Source organism: Camellia sinensis, chromosome 4, assembly GCF_055761805.1.
Source record: "Camellia sinensis isolate YWXY chromosome 4, ASM5576180v1, whole genome shotgun sequence".
In the NCBI taxonomy this organism is placed as follows: domain Eukaryota; kingdom Viridiplantae; phylum Streptophyta; class Magnoliopsida; order Ericales; family Theaceae; genus Camellia; species Camellia sinensis.
Genome location: NC_138964.1, coordinates 68,949,128 through 68,968,243, shown reverse-complemented (window position 1 = coordinate 68,968,243; position 19,116 = coordinate 68,949,128). Strand labels below are relative to the sequence as shown.

The 19,116-nt window shown below is 44.9% G+C and overlaps 1 protein-coding gene across 1 annotated transcript in view; it reads right to left on the bottom strand.

The window, feature by feature from the left end:
- LOC145823824 (uncharacterized) overlaps positions 1-16,124 on the bottom strand; it is a 31,793-nt gene extending 15,669 nt beyond the window's left edge. Inside the window, exons 1-4 of the mRNA XM_082923350.1 lie at positions 15,833-16,124; positions 15,043-15,556; positions 14,678-14,760; positions 13,857-13,972 (exon numbers count right to left, since the gene is read on the bottom strand). Coding sequence (XP_082779476.1) covers positions 13,857-13,972; positions 14,678-14,760; positions 15,043-15,556; positions 15,833-16,124 — 1,005 coding nt within the window. The remainder of the gene's footprint in view (positions 1-13,856; positions 13,973-14,677; positions 14,761-15,042; positions 15,557-15,832) is intronic.
- Between the last annotated feature and the right edge of the window lie 2,992 nt (positions 16,125-19,116).

Genomic DNA, 19,116 nt, shown 5'->3' with positions numbered 1-19,116 from the left:
CTCAACTGCTTCACCCCCTTCCACCAGGTGATCGGTTAAGAATTCTGTCACTGCTCTCCCTTTAACTGACTTGCGCGTCACATATTTCAGATCGAATTCGGAAAGCAACAACAACCAACGAGCCAGCCTACCCGTAAGTGCTGCTTTCTTGAAAAGATATTTGATGGGATCCAGTCGTGAAACCAACATTACGGAGTGAGCTAACAGGTAGTACCGCAGCTTCCCGGTAGCCCATACCAAGGCTAAGTAAGCCTTTTCCAACGGTGTGTAACGGGTCTCATACTCTAGCATCTTCTTGCTCAGGTAATAGATGGCTCTCTCCACCTTGTCCTCTGATTCTTGCGCGAGCATGCAGCCCATTGTAGTCTCAGTCACTGAAAGGTACAATATCAACGGTCTCCCCGGCTCTGGCGGTGACAACACGGGTGGGTTCTGTAAGTATTCTTTGATCTGTTGAAAAGCAGCTTGGCATCGGCCGTCCCACTGGAACTTCTTTCCTTTCTTCAGGAGACCAAAAAGTGGTTCACAACTCAAGGTTAATTTTGAGATAAACCGTCTTATGAATTGCACTTTACCCAGAAAGCCTCGCACCTCCTTTTCAGTCCTTGGTGGTGGCATTTCTAAGATGGCCTTGATTTTGGAAGGTCGACTTCGATACCTCTCTGTGTAATAAGAAACCCCAGCATCTTTCCCGCTGTAACACCAAACGTACACTTCTAAGGATTCAGCCGCAACCGAAATTCTCTGATCGTTTGAAAGAACTTTCGCAAGGCGGTGTAGTGGCCCCTCTTTCTTTGGATTTGACAATCATGTCGTTCACGTACACCTCAACCTCTTTGTGGATCATGTCATGCAATATTGTGGTCGCAGCCCATTGATATGTAGCTCCAGCATTCTTCAACCCAAACGGCATCACTCTGTAGCAGTAAGTCCCCCACGAGGTGGTGAAAGCAGTCTTCTCCCGATCTTCAGGTGCCATCACTATCTGATTGTAGCCTAAGAAGCCATCCATGAACGAAAGCAAAGCATGCCCCGCTGTGAAGTCCACCAACTCATCGATATGGGGCAAGGGAAAGTCGTCCTTCGGACTGGCTCTGTTCAAGTCCCTAAAATCCACGCATACCCGGATCCTACCATCCTTCTTCGGCACTGGAACAATGTTGGCCAACCAAGTTGGGTATTCGGATACCAGTAGGAAACCTGCGTCAATTTGCTTGGTGACCTCTTCCTTAATCTTGATGGCCCAGTCGGGGCGGATCCTTCTGAGTTTCTGTTTGATGGGTCGGGTCTCGGGGTCAAGAGGGATCCGGTGCTTTACAATCTCAGGATCGATTCCAGGCATGTCTTTGTAGGATCACGCAAAAACGTCTTTGAAATCTTTTAATAAAGCAACTAAGCGCTCGTGTTCCTCCGAAGGCAACGTGGACCCGATTTGGACCAGCCGCGGGTCCTTCTCAGTACCAACATTCACTGTAGTGATTTCATCAACTAAAGGTTTAACAAATCTTTCCTGCTCTTGTTCAATTAAGCGTTGCAAAACCGGGGGAATTTCTTCCTCATCGTTTTTAACAAAATTTTGAAGGTCCTGATTTAAGCAATAAATCAAAGGAACAGAAAAGTACTTAGAAACCACATCCACTTCATTCTCATTAAGCACATCCAAACCGTCCGATTCTTCTGTTATAACAGACTCAAAAGAGAAAGAAAAAGACGACCTAGATAGGACTGTGGCATCCGGGTTATCACCCCCAGGAATACTAGATTCAGACTCAGTTGAGCTGGAACCTGATTCCGACTCACAAGACTCAGTGGAATCAGATTCTGGCTCACTACCTGACTCGGCGCTGCTTGACAAAAATCCCACTTCATACTGCCAAATGAGAGAGGGTGTGATGGATGCATCCAAAATGTTTGCTGGTAGGCCCGTAGCCGTTTCATTCCCGATCATAGACACCGAGAAGTTATTCCCCAAGCACTTATGTTCGATCGGAGGATCTGAAAGTAGACAAGCCAGTGCTACCCCCATTTCAATTTCAAAGTCCTCAGACTCCACTTTCCTGCTCTGCTCAGCCTCAACTAATGGGTCCGTCTGCTCTTCGGCAACGTCATCCCCGGATAACTGCAGGTCGAAGAAGATCTCAAACCCCGGCACGCGCTTCCTCTCCGCGTTCAACCATGGCTCTAGGAAGCCACAAAATGGAAAGTCCTCCCCCTCCCGGATGAAGCGTCCGTTTAGGGTACCCTGGATGGGCCGGTGCATCAACTCGAAAGGTTTCCCCATCTGTTTCGCTCTGGCTCTCCCAGCCATCTCCTTACCTTTCCTTACCCAATCCTCTTTGGTGGGCAGATAACCCAAGCCAAAGGTGTGTGGGTTGTGTGGTACTTCGGCCAACTTTGCAACGCCCTTCCGGCCGCTCTTTCCCAATCCCATCCCGGGGATGTGTTGGAGCTTGTTCATGAGGTATACTGCTTGAGCACTGACATACACCCCCTCATTAGCCGCCATGATGTTCCGCACAACCCGAACCTCAGCTAAGGTAAAACCTGACATGAACACATCCTCCATACCGTGCTCAATTTCCAAAACTGGCGTGGATACTTCTAGTGGTGGATAGATCGACGAATTCCCAAAAACAATGGCTACTCCCTTCCCATGGGGGTATTTCACCATCTGATACAAGGTGGATGATACTGCCTTCACCTGATGCAGCCACGGCCGCCCCAAAAGCAGGTTGAAAGTTGCAGGAACCTCTAAGACATGGAAATCTATCTCATGCTGTCCCGGCCCAACCTTGGTCTGAATTTTCACTGTCCCCATGACTTCTTTGCTCGTGTTGTCATATGCCCGAATCACCTGGGCTGTCGGTACAAAGTCTGCGGTTTTTAAACCGATTGCATACACTGTCCTTGCCTGGCAGACGTTGATGGCGGATCCGGTATCAACAAGAACCACCGGGATCCATTTGTTTCTACATTCCACCGAAACGTAGAGTGGCTTGTTGTGGTTCGCCCCCTCAGGTGGCAATTCCCTGTCGGAAAAAGTCAGCATCGAGGTAGCTCCCCCCAGAAAAACTAAACCCACCAGCTGCTCTGGCGTGGTTTCTATTAAGAGCTTGGCCTTGTCCATGGCCGATAAGACAACTTGTCGATGCACCCGCGATGCCATAAGCAGTCCCCAGATGGAGATGTCTGCTTGTATCTTTTTCAGCTGCTTCAGTACAGCTTCTTCTTCGAGTTGCTTCTCTTTCTATTTTTCAGCTTCCTTATCATTCCCAGATGCCTCTGGCTGATCTAGATGCGGAGGCTTGAAATACCGTCCACTCCTTGTCATATGATCGACCTCGCCGATGTACCAGGTATCGTCTGGCAGGTTACTTCCCCAGTCCTCATCTGTGTGGGCAAGACATAGATCGTCGTCTTCCCACCACATTCCATCGGCAGCCGACAGACAGCTATCCGGCTCTGGTATGACTGCTCTCGTACTCGCAGTACCCTCCATCCATATGCTCACAGCATTCTCTGTTTCTGTGTACATAGCAGTTTCAGTCCCCTCATGGGCTTTAGCTTTCCTGATTCTCTCAGAATCCTCAAACCTTTCTTGTTCCAACTGTGTCAGTACCGCTGACTGTTCAATAACTCTTGTATTCAAAATGCTCTGATCCTGAGCAAAATTCTTGACACCGGCGCTCTCCGGTGATGTACTCTGCTCTTCGGCCCTTCCGGCCGTCACTGACATTCTCGTCCTTGCCAGGCCTCGTTCTGGTTGGAACTCTTCCACAACATCCGGTTGATCATCCAACCACCCGGTAGCCTCCGCTGATTCCTCATAATCAAACCAGTTGACTGCTGCGTCCCCTGGATCTTGGTCATTGAAAAACTGGAGGTTGGCAAGGTCCTCTTCCATAGCCGTCAAATTATCTGTCCCCTGCTCAAATCCATCCCCTCGGATCATACATAGCTCTGCCCTCTCTAGCAATCCTACAACGGGCCGAACCTGACCTACTGACAGAATATAATCACTCAGATTGTAGGCTTCCTCAGCAGAACTCCCAGATTCCTCAGATTCTGGCTCAATAATCCCATTCTCCTATGAAACTTCCCCTGTTCTGTCTTCGACAGTCACCACCGTTGGTTCAGGTTGGGTTCTGGAGATGTCCAACATGCACAAGTCAGTGCACTCAGGAAAGAACACCTCCAGCTTAGGTAGGTGGGAAAGAGTGATATATATGCTAGGATCGTAAGACACGACCCCAGTTTGGATAAAATTGATTCTTTTGGGAGGTGGAGCTTGGTTGTGTGGTGGGAGAGGGTTTGTTGTAACATTAGGTTTCTCAGGAGGCAAAATCACCCCGTTATCGATGAGATCTTGAACCTCATGACGTAATCAGAAGTATTGGTCGGTGTCATGACCGTGCTGTTGGTGAAATGCGCAATATTTGGCTGGGTTGTGGGTAGGGGGAAGTCTTTCCGATAATGGCCGCGGCTCTAGGGGCTTCAAGTGCCCTTTTCTGATTAAAACCCCCAGAACTTTGGACAGGGGCATATATAGTGGAGCGAAGGTTCTTTGGTTTTTGGGTGGGTATTTGGCTATTTGTGTATGGCTTCCGAACGCACCGGAGAATGGCGTAGCTGCCATGGGTCTTGAAGGGGGAGGGGGAATGGTGGTGACCATGCTCACTTCTGAGGCTCTTGCAGTTGTAACGCCGCTCGGGCCTGCATTGTTGTTGCGATTGAAAGTTCTTCTGGGTTACTCCTAGTCATTATCAATTAAACCCTGCTTCAAGGCATCCTCGATCTGTACTCCCATCTCATGCAGATCTGAAAAGGTAAGGAAGGGCAGCACAATCATTTTCTGCATCAGCTTAGGCTGGAGATTGCGCACAATCATCCTGATCTGATCTTTATCTGTGGGCCTTAGGGTCATCATCGAGGCCTTGGCCCTCCATCTGGTCACGAACTCTTAAAAGCTCTCCTTAGGCTCCTGCCTTGTCGTCTCGAGGTCGCGGGGCGTAATCTCGATTTGCGTGTTATACGAGTATTGTGCAATGAAGGCCTCAGCCATCTCGTCCCAGTTTCTCTTGACGTCATCTTCTAATTTGGCATACCATATGGCTGCCACACCCGACAGGGTCCGGCCGAATAGAGACAGCTTCTGCAGTCTGGTGAGGCCCATTGGCCTTAAGATATCTGAAAACAATCTCAGGTGCACCATGGGATCCCCGGATCCATCAAATCGGTCGATATACGGCATCTTGAATCTATCCGGCAGCATCACAGCTGCGTCGGTATATCCATCTTCAATGTCAGGGATGGTCTTGACCCCCTGGGATCTCTTGAACAACTTTTCAAGCTTGCTCAACTTCAATGCTGTGGGATCTGTCTCGAACTCAAAGGGGGAGTCCGGTAGGTTGGTGGGCGTTTTGGATAACTGGGGTAGGATCTGGGGTAGGATCGGGGGCGGAGGTGGCCCTGTGGGAATGTCTGTATCATTCTGAACATTAGTTGTCTCCCCGAGTGTTGGAACTCCTGGCGGGGGAGGAGCTTGATGCGAAGTAGATGCTTCGGCTTGCTGTTGTAGCCTCACGATTAATTCTTCTTGTTCAGTCATAACCATGGCCTGTTGCTTGGTGAACTCCGCCTGTCGGACAGCGTCTTGCTGTATAGTTTTCATGCTTTCTTGGAGCTGGCGCACCATCTCCTCTAAGCTTTCCATACTGTTCTGATCTGATTGAATTTTTGGTATATATTCCCTCTCCGCGGGAGAAAGAAAGCCCTGATCCCTACTGTGCTCAGGTGGGGTAGACAAAGCCCTCTGTACTGATCGCTAGACTGCTATCTTCTGCCTAACTGCCCTTCGTCCAGTAACCGGGGGTAGTGAGTAGTACACTGGTTGTCCGCCTATCAGATCCTCAGATCGATGGAGTCGACGACCTCTAGTCCAGAATGGTTGGGAAATATCTACTGGGTTAGAAGCAATCGCGCTAAACTACCTAGTAAAAAGATAAATAAAGCGATAATAAGAAAATAAAACAACCAGATAAACAGACAGCATAACAGCGTAAAATAAACACACAACACACAGTTGGGTATCACAACACACTGTCGATAAGCTGAATACACTGTTCCTCAATCACTGATCACTGTTTCCAAATCATTGCCCCCAAGTCTGAATCTGATACCCGCAGATAACTGATTCCCGAAAAACATTGTGCCTGTAGGCCTGATGCCCAAACTTGCAAACTGATATATGCCTTCCTGTAGAGATGCACTCTAAAGCACATAACAGATAAGTGAGAGCCAAAACACCCCTATGTTGGGGTAGGGTTTCCCTGTCCTATTTTGTCAGGAGCTAGGGTTTCACTACGCACGCAGCGGTTTCAAACAACCTATATCGGGTAAGCAACCTGTTCTAGTTTGGAATGGTCACTATTGATTCCGAATATGCACTAGGTCGAATGGTCGAAAAGGGTGCCCTGGTAAAACTGGGATTTGTGTTCCCATACTGGCAGAGCCCGCAACCGGTCAGCCTTATGGCATGCTTTGACAAAGTCAAGCCTTCAACAAACCGCTCAGAAATAGCAGATGGCCAACACGGTGTCCTAGGCGCACCAATGCACATGCAATGCAAAGAAACACATAAGTGTTGTCAAAACAAGATATCATGAGTTCGAGTCAAGTTCTCTAATCTCCCCAGCAGAGTCACCAGAAACTGTAGACGTCCTCAAACGCCCCGAGAGGATGAGTCCCGTTCCGTTCGTCTTTAGGCTCACTACAGTTTGGACTCTAATTGTCACGGTTCTTAATCTGAACCAAAGAGTCCAAATCCGGCAAATCGTTTTGAAAAATAAATTTTTGTAAAGAAGTGCCAAACATGGACTGCTTTGCCAGATACAGAGTCGCCACCTAAATATTTTATTTTGGGAGAATTTACGAAACCCTGACTCGTTTGTCTAAGGCCACGTGTCCGTTATCACCAGAGTTGCCTCGGCTCAGGAACTTGGGTACAATTGGGGAAGGTCAGCTATGACCACCCCCTCTCGCCGATCCAAAGATTGGTCTCTACTAATCATGATATCTTGTTTTCAAAACATTATGCGTTCTTATTCCGGTTATTAGCCTAGATTTACTATGTGATGCGCACAGCATACAAGTATAGACTGAATCGCCTGAGTTAGAACAAAACATTTCGTGTTTGCTTTTTGAAAGCAGTTTGCTACTCGTAAGTTGGCTAAAATGCAGGTTTTGCCACCCTCAAGTGGGCTTTAGAAAAGATGGTTTTTGCCACTATCAAGTGGGCTTAAAACTCACGGTTTTAATGCATTATTCCAATTCAGGTAATTCAACCTCTGTCCACAGGCATTCAAGCAGATAGCCTGTGGGCTTAAAACTCACGGTTTTAATGCATAAGCAAATAGCCTCATGGTAATCATGCTGTCATGGCAACGTTCACACGCGTGCAAGGATGCTAAAGTGTAAAAGCTTACCGAGTACTCCAAGCCAAAACAAAAGCTCTGTTAGAAATCCATGCATGATCCTAACTATACAGAAATGCCTAATGTAACACATGTAGGAATGCGAATACAATAGGCTCGAATATTCTAAAATGACATGCGAAATGCTACAACTAACACGTATTCAATTTGGAATTGAAACACGAATGCAGTTAGTATGATGCGCCGAGCCCGGTGCATGCAAGACAAATGTATGAATGCACGCATGCATAACATAAGGTATGCTAATTTTAAATATGTCCTAATACTAACCATCGAAAGCTAGTAAATAAAAGGGAAGAAAGAAGTGGGGGTTGGAAAACATACACACACTCACACACACTTATTACACAGTTGCCCTCGTTCGGAGGGTCCGAAAGAATAATACAGTCCGAATAATGAATCAACTATCCTAGCCAATCAATTATTACAGAACCTCTTAATTAATTAACAAATTAATCACAAAAATAATTTAAATGTGAAGCTAAAGAGACTGCTGCAGCTCTGCCTCGAAATGCGTGAATGATGCATGCTTGACTCGCCCCGCTCAGAAACTCGCTTCCATAGCACTGTTGCTTCTATTTACACTGCCCTGCTCCTCTGAAAATTTGCACAAGTCCCAAGGAGGCTTCTCTGAACACTGGGGAGCATCACCGACCAAGTGGGAACACCACCGGCCGAAGGGAATGGTCACCGACCATTGGTTGAGCCACCGGCTAATTGTATTTGGTCGGTCGGCACTCCAAGTAGCCGGCCGGCTATTTCTTCCTGCAGAATCCTGCAGTTGACAGCAGCTGAGGGCAAGCAGTGTATGGCATGAAATTTTCAAGCAAATGTGAGCATGACCACACTCCCCATCATGCAATGGACTCAAGGGAGCATGACCCTTGACCCTCGGGCCATCAATTATGCATTTTGATGCATGATGGCCTAAGAGGCCAAGTTTGCCATTCAATGTAAAATGCATGCAACAAAAGAGATGAATGCCAACACCCTATCATATTGAGATCAAGGGCGTCGGCGACCGAAGGTTGAGACGTGTTACGTCACTTGGAGTACGAACACTCTCAATCCTCATGCTTGGTTTGACACCCCAAACCAAGCAATGCAATGCATGTATACAAACATGGCTCAAGAATGCAACATGGAGCTAAGATGCAAAACATGCCAAATGCAATGCAATCTATTATGCAAGGATGCAATGTGCTAATCATGCAAGAGGCAATACAATGCAATTTAACATGTGATGCAAACATGGTACAATGCAAGCATGAAACGAGAGGCAACAAGTCAATCATACAACGATGTACGAGAATGGACTTAGACTGACATGGGAGACCTCAGCCACACCCTAAAACAGTGGCCAAAAGGGTCAAAAATGGCACAGCTTATGCATGCAAGCATGCACACACCAAGGCAATCATCTAAGCATGAAAGGGGACAACTTTAAGCATACTTAAAGGCAATATGCTTGGACATTAAACACTCATATTAAACTCTGAAAAGCATGCGAAAGATGACACCAAGATATGCTAGGGAATGGATGCAAAATAGAAGGTATTCAAGGCCACAAAACAGAGCATTGCTCAACACCTACCCCAAGCAAACATGGCATAAACGAAGCAACCCAAAACAGAGTTTTTATGCATCAAAATATGCCCCAAAACCCACTAATATGGCATCCCCAAAGACTTAAATACATAAGCATGCACAATACTCATTTCAAGGCACAAAAGGACACCTCTTCAAGGCATGAAAAGGGTGATGGATGCAAGCATAGGAACATGGATTAGGGACTGACATGTCACATGAAATGACTCCAAATCATTGAAACAACCCAACTAAAACATGCTCATGACTCACACCCTCAAGGCTCACAAGCCAAAATACAAAGGGGCTATACCAAACATGGTAAATATGATCAAATAAGCTCCCAACAGACCTTAAGCATGGTAAGACATGGCTAAGAACTTCACAAAGTTAGGCCAAAACATGAGAGCATAGTAGGTTAAATGCATGATGCACTTCTAGACATAACGGGGGAATACAAAGCAAGTATATTATGCATGCAAGGGACCTTCAATCCGACCAAAAACAGAGGCATAATATGACCTAATAACACCCAAAAACCTCCGGAATGAAGCCAAGAACAACTAATCATACATGCTACCCTTATGGGCCAAAAATGCAAACAAAAGAGAGACCAAGGGAGAGGGGTGTCCCTCCCCTATGCAATACTTCAAAACCCCTTCTTCACCACTGAAAATCCACTAGATTTCAGTGGCGAGAATGCCAATACACAAAAGTCCCCAAAGCTTATCGAAGAGAGCACAAAAAGGGCCAAACAAGGCCTAAGAGGGGGAGATCGAACCCAAACAACAAAATGACCTTAATGAAGTATCTTAAACATGCAAATACAAGACTTTTTTCAGTTATACACAAAGCTCAAATCAGTATGCAAAGCAGGTCAAAAGCTAGTGCAAGATTGGGGAATCTAAAGCAAAAGAGTTACCCTTGAAGAACATCTTAAGAACAGCAAGTTCAGCCACCTTCTTCTGATCAAAACCAGCTCAAAACCTCAAGAATAAACCCTCAACACCTCCCAAAGTCGAAGTATGGTGTAATGGTGTGTGTTTTAGTGCAAAAGTAAGAACAAATCACCCTTTTAGGCCCTCGAACACACACAAATGAAGAGTGATAGGGAGATATAGAGAGAGAAGATGTATGTATCAGAATATATATGTTCTAGGTCTGATTTTGCTGAACCCCATCAAAGGAGAAGAGGGGTCTCTTATATAGACAATGCAAAGACTAAGCTTCCAAGGGAAGCTATTCAAAAAGGGTCAAGGCTTCCAAGGGAAGCTAAGCTAAGGGGGCAAGCTTCTTGAGTAAGCTATGACAAAGGGTCAAGCTTCCTCAAGAAGCTTGAGCAAAGGGTGCAATCTTCTCTAGGAAGCTTGGACCAAAAAGCGTGCAAAGGTTCAAAACAGCTACACCCGTGCATGGGGGGCAGGGTCCGTGCATTCTAGCTGGCACAGCTGGCATGCATAATGCCTAAAAAAGGTAAAAATGTGGTATCGGCCAGAAAAGGAGCCCATCGGCCAAACAGATGGTCGGCCGACCACACCAAATGCCGACCGGCCAATGGTATATTTCACCAACGGCTGGTAGCGAGAAGACAAGGCTGGTGGCCTCAAGCCAGGGCCGGTGAGTGCCAAGGGTAGCTAACAAGCTACTCTCTACCCTCAGGTGCAAAAATAAACAAGTCCTTGGTGTAAAACCAAGCACAGAACAAGCAAGTCGAGAGATCCTGAGGCAAGGCGTGTAGCCAAGACCTCCGGGAACTCAAAACAAACACAGACATGGATGATCACCGAGTGTTCAAGCGGTGACGTCCAAGTCTTGAGGACAGTCAAAAATGGGGTGTCCACAACTACAAATGCTTATAGTCCCCTAGCACGTACGGACTAGTGCCACAAATGCTTAAAGTCCCCTGGCACGTGTGGACTTCCAAGAATGTCATCCAAAACAAAACTTATACTAGGCATACAAGACTTATACTGGGCACACGAAGCAGGGATAATCATTCATGCTTGATTAAATACTTTTCAAAACAAAACAAAGCAAGACTTATCAAAACATTATAACATAGCTTTATTAAAGATACCACTCACGTAGTTCTTCAAACGTCGGGGTCAAGCGAGAGTCCAAGTCCTACAAACACGTGGCAAAATCTATTGAATGCTCTTTCAAACAAGCTTTACATGAATGCAAATGATCTCGGCATTCCTTCAAAACTAAGTCGAACCGAAACAAAACACTGTTTCTCATCTCGGGGAAAACTTGCTGGGCACCAACCAGGTCTTAGCCGAGGTCCCACACCTCCTTGCCGAGGTGTGGCCCCGATGGCCACATTCAAGGAAATGACGTCGGGAAAATCTGGGTTTCCCTTTCTTCAAGAACATGAAGAACATGGATGCAAAGATCATAACTTATCATTACAAAATCTGAGATTTCATGCTATGAATTCAAAAACATGGAGCTGGGTACCCATACTCGAAGATTTTATGAAAACAAACACAAAAACATGAATCTTGATGCAAGCTTTCGGATCAAACAAGGCTTTTATTCAAGAACACATGAATATCACTTTCTCTTTCTAAAACCAAACTTTAAATCAATGCATGACTTACAAATCGTGCTCGATCATGGAATGCAGCTATATGAACAATAAGAAGAACAAGAGTAGATCAAGATTCTAACCTCAAGACACGAATCTAACGGTTCAAGGTGTGAAGATCAAGCTTGGAAAATATATTCCCTCTCTAAGAACTCCTCCCTCTTCTTCCTAGAGTCTCTCTCTCTAAAGACAAGGATATGATACAAAATGATGTGTTTGTCAACAGCTTAGTGACTTAACCCTCTGCTGGGACACGTGGCATCTGCTGGTTGGCTCTGCTCAAAAAGGTGACTGAGTGAAAAGACAAGACTATGACAAAGTGTGTTCAACAAGCAAGATGGCATAGGCACTCCGGCAGGTAATGATCTCGGCTAAGGACAAGGCTTCGGCAAGTAAGGTCTCAATGATCTCAGCTAGGAAGGATAACACTTGACTTAGTTGTGCCACACCTCGGCCTAGATGTGCCACACCTCGATCTAGGTCATACCAATCCAGGAACAGGATCACTAGGTGCAAGGGTAACATCTCGGTCTAGATAATACACATCTCGGCCTTGGTGATGAACACCTCGGCCTAGATAGTAACATCTCAGCCAATATGCCAAGGTGCGAGTGGAGGTTAACCAAAAGATTCCAAGATAATCCTAGGTAGAAGAGATTCAAGGGTGTAACCCAGGCTTAGGATGACCTCGGCTAAACTCACACCAAGCAAGAAACAAAGCATGCAGTAACACTTAAGCAAGTCAAAGACAAGATTTGAAATGCAAGCTTAACAACACAAAATCATATAAATGCATGAGAGCATGACTAAGATGAAATGAGGGTTGTTACATCCTACCCCCCTTAAAGAAGTTTGGTCCCCAAACTTGAGTTACCTTGATCCGAAAACAATTCTGGATATCGGACTTTCATCTCTTCTTCCATCTCCCATGTAGCATCCTTGCCGTAATGCTCCTTCCATTCGATTTTCACCATCGGTGTCGACTTGTTCCTCAACTGCTTCACTTGTCTATCAATAATTCTCATTGGTATCTCCTCGTAGCCTAAATCTTCATTAACCCTAATCCCGGAATGATCAATCACATGCAATGGATCCCGTATATATCTCCTCAACATCGAAATGTGAAACACATTGTGGACTTGACTTAGTTCAGGCGGCAGGGCAAGTCTGTAAGCAACTGAGTTAACTCTTTCAAGGATTTCAAACGGTCCAATATAACGAGGTGCTAACTTACCTTTCTTCCCAAACCTTGAAACTCCTTTCGTTGACGAAATTTTCAGGAATAAATGATCCCCAACTTCAAATTCTAACTATTTTCTCCTCTGGTCGGCGTAACTCTTTTGTCGACTCTGAGCAGTCCTAATTCTTTGTCGGATAAGTTTAATATTCTCAGTTGTCTCTTGAATCAGTTCAGGACCGATTAAAGCTTTGTCTCCTACTTCGGTCCAATATATCGGCGATCTGCACTTCCTTCCATACAGAGCTTCATACGGCGCCATGCCAGTGCTAGCTTGATAACTGTTGTTGTAAGCAAATTCTACAAATGGGAGATGCACTTCCCAACTTCCCTTGAAGTCCAACACACATAGTCTGAGCATATCTTCAGGCGTCTGAATTGTCCTCTCTGTTTGCCCATCGGTCTGGGGGTGAAAAGCAGTGCTAAACCTCAATTCGGTTCCCAAAGCTACTTGTAGACTCTGCCAAAATCTGGAAACAAACTTCAGATCACGGTCTGAAACAATGGACATTGGCACTCCGTGAAGTCTAACAATCTCGTTCATATACAATGAGGCAAGTCGATCGGTCTTAACAGGCAAAAAGTGTGCTGACTTGGTTAATCTATCAACTATAATCCAAATCGAATCCATACCCTTTTGCATCCTCGGCAACCCGATTACAAAATCCATGGAAATGTGCTCCCATTTCCACTCAGGAATTGACAAAGGTTGAAGAAGTCCTGCTGGTCTCTGATGTTCTGCTTTCACTTGTTGACAATATAGGCACTAAGATACGAACTCGGCTATTTCTCTTTTCATTCTTGGCCACCAGAAGGTTTGTTTCACGTCTTGGTACATCTTGCTATTTCCTGGATGAACGGAAAACTTGAAACCATGGGCCTCCTATAAAATCTTCTTTTTCAACTCTGGTACGTCGGCTACGCACAACCTTCCTTCAAACTTGAGTACCTGATTCTCAATGGTATACCCTGACCTCGGCTTAGTGACAATCTCATCAATCACCTTTCTGAGGAATCTGTCTTCCATCTGTCTGGTCTTCACTTCCTCAATGATGGTCAACTCTACTGAAATCATTGACAAATAAGCTGAATTCCCTACTAACTTCCTGCTCAACGCGTCGGCCACTGAGTTTGCTTTACCCGGATGATACTGAATTTGCATGTCGTAATCTTTCAATAATTCAAGCCACCTTCTCTGCCTCATATTTAATTCCTTCTGGATAAACAAGTACTTCAAACTCTTGTGGTCTATAAAAACTTGGCAAGAAGCTCCATACAAGTAATGACGCCAAATCTTCAAAGCAAGCACTACGGCTGCTAGTTCTAAATCATGGGTAGGATAATTCTTTTCATGAGGTTTCAATTGACGCGACGCATATGCCATGACTTTACCCCCTTGCATTAACACACATCCCAAACCCTTATAAGAAGCATCACTTTAAATCTTAAACTCCTCATTACCAGTCGGCAATACAAGAACTGGTGCTGTGACTAACCTCGTCTTTAGCTCTTGGAAGGCTGATTCCCTATCCTCGATCCATTCATACGCCACCCCTTTCTGAGTCAATTGTGTCAATGGCACTACAATCCTTGAGAATTCCTTCACAAACTTTCTGTAATATCCTGCCAAACCTAGAAAGCTACGAACCTCAGACACATTGGTCGGTGTCGGCCAATTCACAATAGCTTCAATCTTACTGGGATCAACTGAGATGCCCTCTTCATTAATCACATGCCCCAAAAATGAAATGCTGGAAAGCCAAAACTCACACTTGCTAAGCTTGGTATACAACTTCCTATCTCTCAAAATCTGTAAGGCAAGTCTCAGATGCTTCTCATGTTCAACTTCACTCCTGGAATAGATCAATATATCATCGATGAAAACAACCATGAACTCATCTAGGTACGGCTTGAAGACCCTATTCATCAGATCCATGAATGCGGCAGGAGCATTAGTTACTCCAAAAGGCATAACCAAAAATTCGTAGTGGCCATATCTTGTCCGAAAAGCAGTTTTCTCAACGTCCTCGGTCTTAACCTTCAGCTGATGGTAGCCCGACCTGAGATCAATTTTTGAAAAGACTCGCGCTCCTTGTAATTAATCGAGCAGATCATCAATCCTCAGCAATAGATACCTGTTCTTAATGGTCACCTTGTTCAGTTCTTGGTAATCGATGCAAAGACGAAGTGTACCATCCTTTTTCTTAACATATAGGACTGCTGCTCCCCAAGGTAAAGTGCTCGGCCTAATGAAGCCCTTATCTAACAACTTTTGTAACTGTAGCTTCAACTCCTTAAGCTTAGCTGGGGCCATTCTATAAGGTGTTTTGGAGATAGGCTGGGTTCCTAACATGACGTCAACAGTAAACTCTATTTCTTTATCGACAAAGCAGCCAGGCAAGTCATTTGGAAAGACGTCGGGGAATTCCTTAACAACTGGGATGCCGGCCAATTCAACATTTCCACTCAGATTGTTTAGTATATTACACAAATAACCTTGACACCCTTTTTGAATCAATTTATAGGCCTTCATGGATGAAATCAAGTAAGGTGGGGATACTACTCTCTTACCCTGAAACGTAACCCCGGCTTGGTTTGGGGGTCTCAATGTGACACTTTTGGAGACGCAGTTAATGGATGCATGATTCCCTACTAACCAATCCATTCCCAATATGACATCAAAGTGGGTTATGTTCAATGGCATTAAATCAATAAATAATTCTACATCTTCAATCACAACAACACATGCCTCATAAACGGATGAAACAGTCATGGTTCTCCCAGATGGAGTAGATACAGATAACACATAATCAAGGGGTTCTAGCTCTCTATTTAACTTCTCAGCAAATTTAGCAGATACAAATGAATGCGTAGAACCCGAATCAATCAATATATATGCATCTTGAGAGCAAATTGGAAGGGTACCTGACACTACTGTCTCGGCACTCAGGGTGTCTCCTGGCACTAATGCAAAAACTCTGCCCTGTCTCGCATGTGCCCTTCCGACATTATTTCTCTGTACAGAGCCTGAAGTGCTCCCATCCTTCTTACCATCGTCAGCCTTTGTCTTCGGACAGTCTTTCACACGATGACCCATCTCGCCACACTGGAAACAAGCCCCTGACGCCCAACGACAAACTCCAGAATGCGGTTTCCCACAACTTGTACACATTGGCTTAGTATCTCCTCCCTGATTTGAGTTGCTGGAACCGCCCATATTCGGCTTCTTCTTGCCATTGAACGGGACTCGGCGATTATCATAATTCGGCCTCTTCCTCTGGCTCTCTCCTGAACTCTGGTATCGGTTTAAGTTAGCTTCTGCCAGGATGGCCTTGTCTAACACTCCGGCGTAAGTCGGCATGTTGAGCATGTTAACTCGATCCTGTATCGGTCCACGCAGTCCACTTTCAAACTTCCTAGCTTTTCTATATTCGTCATCGACCATGTGAGGCGCATATCTCGCCAACTCGGTAAAAGCACGGTCATATTCTGCCACTGTATTGTTGCCTTGTGTTAAAGTCTGGAACTCTATGGTCTTGCGATCTCGAACACTAAGGGGAAAATGCTTGTTGTAGAACAACTCCAAAAATCTAACCCAAGTCAAACCTGGATTGCTTTCTCGAGTCATCATCCACCATCTTCGTGCATCGTCATCTAACGTAAATGCTGCCAATGACACCTTCTGGGCGTCGGTGCTGGGAAAAATCTCGAATAACTTCTCCATTTCCAAAACCCATGCCTCGGCCTTCATCGGCTCTATACGCCCTTAGAACCTCGGCGGTTTCATCTTTTTGAACTCTCTGATCAAGGCTATGGTGTCGTCCCCATATAAAGCTTGCTGTGGAGGCACTTGCGGCGCTGGAGGAGGTGGAGGTGGGACTGCATGTCAGCCGTTTGTCTGCTCGGCCTGGGTAGAGGTAGTACTAGCATCCTGTGGTCTAGGCTGTCTCAACTCGCGGACCAAACCTTCGACCAACCTTTCTAGTCTGTCTAATCTGTCTTCAGAATGATCTCGGCCAACTGGAGGTCTACCCCTTCTCATGATGCTAGGAGTATGCAAAATATGGCTTTAAAACAAAATAAGCAAATAAACATATATGCAAGTAACAAACAGTTATGCCAAGATGATGCACACCTTGTCAAGTAGCAAGCAATATGATGCAATCCTAACATCATTCTAAGGGACATCCTATGCTCTTTAGGACTCAAAGTGTGTGAATAAATGTACTATAAGGAAACTTGTGCTTTGATACCAATCTGTCACGACCCCATTCCGCCCCTAGTAGAATGGTGCCATGATGGCCAGTAATCTGAGATTACCAAAGGCCAACTTGCAAGGATTCACACACAATCAGAGTATACATATGGGGCTAACATGTGCGGAAGCAATAAATTTAAATCTAATTAGTCCATAAGAGCTGTGCATAGATCGAATGGAATGTCATACATCTTATCAAGGTCTTACAACTTGGATACAATAAAATGAAATACAAAATACATCTTGACCAAAAGGATTCTCAAGCCATCATATACAAAACACAATGAATTACAAGCTAAGAAGCATGATCTTCAAGATGCTACAAAATGCGAGTCCAAAACAAGTTGCAAAGCACATCTAGGCGTCACCGCCGTCCTGCTCATCACCTACATATATATATAGAGAGGGTGAGCTTGGATACTCAGTGAATGGTACAAGTAATAAAGGGTTTGCATGAATAATATCCGAGATCTTTATCAAAGCGATACACATTATATCTTGCACAAAATCATAGACAAAACAAGTTCATCTAACAAGTCTTTCAAGCTTCATCAATCAAAGTCTTTCAAGGCTTTCAAGTTTCAAGGGGTGACATTAACAAAGGTGCTACAAAAGCTTAGAGTCCTCTAGCACGTAAGAACTTTCAAAGGTTGTGCTACAAATGCTTATAGTCCCCTAGCACGTACGGACTAGTGCCACAAATGCTTAAAGTCCCCTGGCACGTACGAACTTTCAAAGGTCGTGCTACAAATGCTTATAGTCCCCTAGCATGTACGGACTTTCAAAGGTTGTGCTACAAATGCTTATAGTCCCCTAGCACGTACGAACTAGTGCCATAAATGCTTAAAGTCCCCTGGCACGTGCGGACTTCCGAGAATGTCATCCAAAACAAAACTTATACTAGGCATACAGGACTTGTACTTGGCACACAAAGCGGGGATAATCATTCATGCTTGATTAAATACTTTTCAAAACAAAGCAAAGCAAGGCTTATCAAAACATTATAACATAGCTTTATTAAAGATACCACTCACATAGTTCTTCAAACGTCGGGGTCAAGCGAGAGTCCAAGTCCTACAAACACATGGCAAAGTCTATTGAATGCTCTTTCAAACAAACTTTACATGAATGCAAATGATCTTGGCATTCCTTCAAAACTAAGTCGAACCGAAACAAAACACTGTTTCTCATCTCGGGGAAAACTTGCTGGGCACCAACCAGGTCTTGGCCGAGGTCCCACACCTCCTTGCCGAGGTGTGGCCCCGATGGCCACATTCAAGGAAATGAAGCCGCGAAAATCTGGGTTTCCCTTTCTTGAAGAACATGAAGAACATGGATGCAAAGATCATAACTTATCATTACAAAAACTGAGATTTCATGCTATGAATTCAAAAACATGGACTTGGGTACCCATACTCAAAGATTTTATGAAAACAAACACAAAAACATGAATCTTGATGCAAGCTTTCGGATCAAACAAGGCTTTTATTCAAGAACACATGAATATCACTTTCTCTTTCTAAAACCAAACTTTAAATCAATGCATGGCTTACAAATCGTGCTCGATCATGCAATGCAGCTATATGAACAATAAGAACAACAAGAGTAGATCAAGATTCTAACCTCAAGACACGAATCTAACGGCTCAAGGTGTGAAGATCAAGCTTGGAAAATCTATTCCCTCTCTAAGAACTCCTCCCTCTTCTTCCTAGAGTCTCTCTCTCTAAAGAAAAGGATATGATACAAAATGATGTGTTTCTCAACAGCTTATTGACTTAACCCTCTGCTGGGACATGTGGCATCTGCTGGTTGGCTCTACTCAAAAAGGTGACTGAGTGAAAAGACAAGACTATGACAAAGTGTGTTCAACAAGCAAGATGGCATAGGCACTCCGGCAGGTAGTGATCTCGGCTAAGAACAAGGCTTCGGCAAGTAAGGTCTCAATGATCTC